We start from the raw sequence: 5,667 nt of genomic DNA, 5'->3' as shown, positions 1-5,667 counted from the left end.
CTTGTTAGGTGTGTCAGGTGTGTATGTCTTACCTGCGATGATGCTCTGTGCTATCCATTTCTCAGGTGTGTTAGGTGTGTATGTCTCACATGTGACGATGCTCTGTGCTATCCGTTTGTTAGATGTGTCAGGTGTGTATGTCTCACCTGTGATGATGCTCTGTGCTATCCGTTTCTCAGGTGTGTCAGGTGTGTCTCACCTGTAACAATGCTCTGTGCTATCCGTTTGTCCGCCCTCTTGCCCATGATTTCCTTCAGTTTTGCTGCCAGCGCCTCTCGGTCCAGTTTGTTGCCGCGATCGCTGCCGATGTTCAACTCCGCAAGTCTCTTCTCTCTGTCAACAGAACCGACAAGGGGGATTTAAAGATGATAAGGGTGACTCAATCATTCGCAGGCACCATTGTCTGAGGGTGAAAGGTTTTTATTTGTTCATTGACTAAATGTAACATGCATTATGCCGTCTATACAGGGTCATCGTTGAAATCAGTTTTTATAAGTCGTCAAACGAAATGTACAACTAAATGGTTTAGTCACAGCATAGAGTCATCTAATGCGGGGAGAGAGAAACCCGCATTAGAGAACTTTCGCCAATGCTGAATCAGCGCTGCCCTTTGGAAATAAAGCCAGCGACGGTAGAAATGTTTACTGCACGGACGGCGGGGTTTACCAGTAGCGATATATACCGGGTAAATCCAGTAATGGTTGCTTTGTGAATGCACGGTGCTAGGATAGATTTTCGGGATGTATATGTCACTATTGTTAAGTCCCTTTTTTCCGGAGGAAGCCCCCCATATCTACCTCCAGGTGTTATTGTAGATAGTACAAGATTATGTTCCAGGCACACAGGTTAGTCAAACAGGTACGTGTGGAAATGGTTGCCTTTAAAATAGTGATAATTCCTATCTAAAAATGATACTCGCCGCCTCAAGCATCAAATGACATAGGTAACCATTACCATGCATTCACTGAGCACTATGGGAAAACACCACTTTTCGTGCAGTTTTCGAGGGCGGGTTTTCAAAACCCTTGGTTGGAAAACATCACTAGTTGCGGTACTTATACAGTAGAAGCCGGTTAATTACACAACGGATTAACGCACACTTCTGTTAACTGCACGGAATCCCAAAATCCCAAACCGGTGTGGTCCTTCTAGACAACTTCGCATTATTGCACCAGCCGGATAATTGCACGAAATTCACTGGCAAACAGGCAGTGCAATTAAGCGGCTTCTACTGTACTATATCAGCTACTGCCAGTACGTCAGTTGGAGCAGGGTAGTGGGACAGAGACTGAGTCAGAGATACACAATGTCGACATTAAGCAGGTAGTTCAGATTATTTTATAAGCCGAGGCTGGAAAACACCCGGCCACGTCTTGGTTCAATGGCGATGTAAGATCGTAAAGCCATCAGTGGCGTCAGGAAAGTGTTCCACACAAGCAAAACCCTCAGCCTTTCCTGGAACTAAGGCGTCTGTATCATCCGGGCTCTCTTGCAGGTCAGCTGTGTTCTATAGCCTGGTACTGTGGCGGTGATAATGGGTCATCGGCGCACAACGATGTTTTCACATCTTTGGCATTAAGACAACTTGGGAATCTGATAACTTTGTGCGCAGGTTGTGTTTGCATTTTGACCGAGTAAAGTCTTGCATACTTAGACACAGATAATCTTTAAAAAGCGCCTTAAAATGAACATTTCTTACTGACGAACAGCCAAGGATAAAACACTAGACGCCTAAAGGTCCTGTGTCAGGAGCCTTTGTACGTGTACGTGTGCTATACGTGAAAGACTCCCTTTGTATGGTAGCGGCAAACAGTTTAGGCGGAATAACATCCTTCCGGTGCCAAATGTTATGTACAAAGGCTGCCATGCTGACACCCGTGTCTGTTATTTCCGGAAAAATCCAGGAACGTTATTCGTAGAAATCAACAGTCAGTGATTTCTTTATGACGAACTCATAAGGCGTAAGACCTACATTTTACACGTGCACAGAGTGTAAGACCTGATTGGCAGGCTACTTAGTAGTGGAAAGGTTAGGAATGGGCGGAAAAGGTTAGAAATGTGTGGGAAAGGCTGAATGCATTTTCCCGTTAGGACGCCGCTAAATGGCCGAGATATGAGATAAAAGATAATGATGTAAGACGGAAAGTGACTTATAAGATTAAGGACTGTGATGTAAGAAGGAAGGTGAAAGTGAAAGGTGACTTACTCCGCCTCCGCCGGCACGCTTCCCCAGACGAAGACGAAGAAGGCGATGGCCAAGGTCGGCAGCCACAAGGTCATTTTTCCTGCCATCTTTAAAAGTGAAAGTCTTCAAAGTGTTCCTAAAATAAGGAGAGCAGAAAATAAGGCATCGGTTAGGGTGTTTTATCCTGCAGCGGAAAATGGACGGGCTGTTCTAAAGATAAACGACCCTCCCACCGTGTGGACAAGCTGTTCTAAAGAGAAACGGCCCTCCCACCGTGTGGACTGGCTGTTCTAAGGAGAAACGCCCCTCCCCCGTGTGGACAGACTGTTCTAAAGAGAAACGCCCCTCCCACCGTGTGGACTGGCTGTTCTAAAGAGAAACGCTCCTCCCACCGTGTGGAAAGGCTGTTCCAAAGAGAAACGCCTCTCCCACCGCGTGGACAGGCTGTTCTAAAGAGAAACGCCCCTCCCATCGTGTGGACTGGCTGTTCTAAAGAGAAACGCCCCTCCCAATGTGTGGACTGGCTGTTCTAAAGAAAAACGCCCCTCCCACCATGTGGACAGGCTGTTCTAAAGAGAAACGCCCCTCCCATCGTGTGGACTGGCTGTTCTAAAGAGAAACGCCCCTCCCAATGTGTGGACTGGCTGTTCTAAAGAGAAACGCCCCTTCCACCATGTGGACAGGCTGTTCTAAAGAGAAACGCCCCTCCCACCGTGTGCACCGTGTGCACCAGGTGCTGCAAACTGCTGACACCAGCCAAGACCCGTTCAAGCATCGGCAACTGAGTACACCTCAACGCGCAACCCGAATGTTAGTTAAGCCCCTTCACTGGTTTGTCAGGTAAAAGTTGAGTAGACATGGCAACTTGAAATAATGACGTCTTAAAATTCCCTTCGTAGTTTGGCACGTGTTGACCATACTTAGGTTATTGGCGTAAGAAATTGTCGTGCTGTTTTATTGTTGCTATAACCACGAGTAAAAGACGTACGCATAAATTTTCCACTAATTCCCGAAGACTAGAAAGTAGCCGCAGAGTTAACGACCATTTCTAAAACAAAAACAAACACAATCTACGGTTGCGAGACACCGATGGCTAAAACGGTGGAGTTTGTTAAAGCTCAAAGCCTCACAGCAGAAACTAACAATAAGCGGAAACGCTTTGAAAATAATGACCACAAACCCAGGCCGCACTACCGGCCACAGTCACTCACTACTTCCTGTACGGCTGCAAACCTTTTGTGATTCCTGGTGACTAAACTTCAACTGATTTCACGAATTTCATGTCATGTTTCACGGCATTGTTAGACATTGCAAAGAAAGCTACTTATGATTGTACAAAACTGGACACTACGGCCCGAAAAGAAATCTTGGTAACGCCACTTATGCGCGTTTCTTCTATAGTAAATGATGGACAATTACTAATTCAATGGCCGATTCTAGTGACTGCCGGTTGAACGATTATCAGGAACTTTAGAAACAGTAAAACTGAAATAGTACATAAAGTAGAACTGAAGCCACACAGTAGTGATGCACAGTCAATCGCCTACAGCGAAGTATAACAGAAGTCCACATCGCCCACTGGACAACAGGTTATGACAACTCTGCCAACCCTTACTTGACTCGGGTGAACGATTAATATATTATCAGGAACTTTAGAAATAGTCAATTGCGAGATGTGATGTACTGGCAACAGAATCCACACAGTAGCGAGGCACAGTCAATCGTCTACAGCGAAGAAAAGTCCACATCGCCCACTGGACAACAGGTTATTACATCCCTGCCAACCTTACCTGACTCGGGTGTCGCTCTGGTGCGCTCTCGGCAGCTGACAGTGTCACAAGTTTTCCTAAAACTGAGGGGACCTTTTTATATCTGTGTTGAGCAGGCGACGTGAGCAGACTCGGGTAATCACGATAACTCCTGGAGCATTAATGAGCCTGTCACCACATGTGCGGCGAATGTTAATCCGCCGCTTCCCGCCCTTACCGTGATCAGGGCCTGACCCGGCAGTGGGTCCGCATATGTTCCCGGGTATCAGTTTAGCACGATGAGATTCTGACCCGCGCCCGGGGAGCGATCATCGCATGACAAGCATCAGATTTCCTTCGACCTTCCTGAGGACACAACTATCATTTCCCAATCCGGAGCGACTTCCGGTCAGTTGGTGTCAAATATGACGTGGTCAGTTCGGATTCTTTTCTTTCCGTTGACGCAATGAAGGCTCTGATTGCGCCTTAATGACATATTTGTGATAATCAAAACACATCAAATAAGAATGGGAGGCTCCGACAGAAAATGGATTGATTTTGGAGAATGAGTCGTTTATGGCAAAGCACTTTTTTTCAGCGTCAAAAGACCCGTAACACCGGCACAGATTATATGTACAGCTTATGATACAATACAAAATAGAAAGCCCGATAAAAACGACTAAAAATCGTTAAAAAAAACAGCCGTAGCCTAACCTTTGCTTAGAGAGTAATGGTTTCCCTGCGTTGACTTCACCAACAAAACTTTACAAAACTTCATGCAGGACGGATCGTTACGATGCTGTCACAAGGCGAGACTGCACGAGCCTACCCAATCCGCTTCGATCCTACTAACGCCTTTACGATGCTTAAGTAAACTTAAAAAAAAAATCTAAACACACCTCTCCAGTTATACCTATGCCTTTACGATCCTACCCGCCCGTTTTAGGACGTTTTCGTACCTTTAAGATCCTCTCCACACCCGCACGCTATTGCAAACGCCTTTACTGACAATTTACGATCCTATCTCCACCTTGACGATCCTATCTCCACCTTTACGGAACTATTTACACCTTTACTGTACTACATATACCTTTACGATCCTACAAATACTTTCCAATCCTGCACATGCCCTTACAGTAGTTCGCGCTCCTTCACGGTGTAACAAACGCCTCTACGATGGTACAAGTATACGCACGGTCATACCAAAGTCTTTACGACAGAGTGCGAAATTGTCACTCACCTGTGCTTGTTGCTGGTCGTCCTTTGCTGCTTGTCGGTGCGACCGTTCCCGCGTATTTATAGCGTTCAGCGCGTGATCACATTAGCCATTACGGGCCCCAGCGGGTCGCGGTGCCGCCTGGAGAGGAAACTCCGGCCCCTGGAGCCCGGGCGTGACGTCCGTCTGATGTCACACGGCCTGTTCTACTCACAGCATCTTTCCAGGAAAAACATTTTCAAGTTCATAACTTTTCCTGGAGCGTTATATTTAGGGTCCTTTCTAAGAACTTCAGCTGAAGTAATTTATCATAATATCAAGGTGGACTTAACCGTCATCATCTGGTCGTACTGGTTGCTCTTCCTCGATTCATCATTTCCACATTCGCTGGAATATAGATTCTCCATGCTTGATAGTTCAACTTTGTTGAGGTCTCACCATCAATCTAGACATGTTTGTTTAAAGTAACGCACTGTTATTTTTTCTCTTCACGAAAGAGTAGGGATTTTACAACGTCT

The 5,667-nt window shown here is 46.0% G+C and overlaps 2 protein-coding genes and 1 long non-coding RNA gene across 4 annotated transcripts in view; 1 reads left to right on the top strand and 2 right to left on the bottom strand.

The window, feature by feature from the left end:
• LOC118414503 overlaps positions 1–5,276 on the bottom strand; it is an 8,484-nt gene extending 3,208 nt beyond the window's left edge. Inside the window, exons 1-3 of one of the 2 annotated variants that reach the window (XM_035818590.1) lie at positions 5,174–5,276; positions 2,207–2,321; positions 200–333 (exon numbers count right to left, since the gene is read on the bottom strand). In XM_035818590.1, the coding sequence (XP_035674483.1) occupies positions 200–333; positions 2,207–2,292 (220 nt within the window). In that variant the 5' untranslated portion in view covers positions 2,293–2,321; positions 5,174–5,276. Of the gene's footprint in view, positions 1–199; positions 334–2,206; positions 2,322–3,975; positions 4,070–5,173 lie in introns of those variants that run through there. The other variant, XM_035818591.1, reaches the window with a different exon arrangement.
• The window catches only part of LOC118413013, a 711,153-nt gene that overhangs the window by 538,933 nt on the left and 166,553 nt on the right, over positions 1–5,667 (bottom strand). The gene's annotated exons all lie outside the window — the stretch shown is intronic.
• LOC118414515 overlaps positions 1–5,667 on the top strand; it is a 660,232-nt gene that overhangs the window by 527,419 nt on the left and 127,146 nt on the right. The window lies entirely within an intron of this gene.

This window comes from Branchiostoma floridae, chromosome 4, assembly GCF_000003815.2.
Source record: "Branchiostoma floridae strain S238N-H82 chromosome 4, Bfl_VNyyK, whole genome shotgun sequence".
Taxonomy (NCBI): domain Eukaryota; kingdom Metazoa; phylum Chordata; class Leptocardii; order Amphioxiformes; family Branchiostomatidae; genus Branchiostoma; species Branchiostoma floridae.
This window is presented reverse-complemented; position numbering and strand designations above follow the sequence as displayed.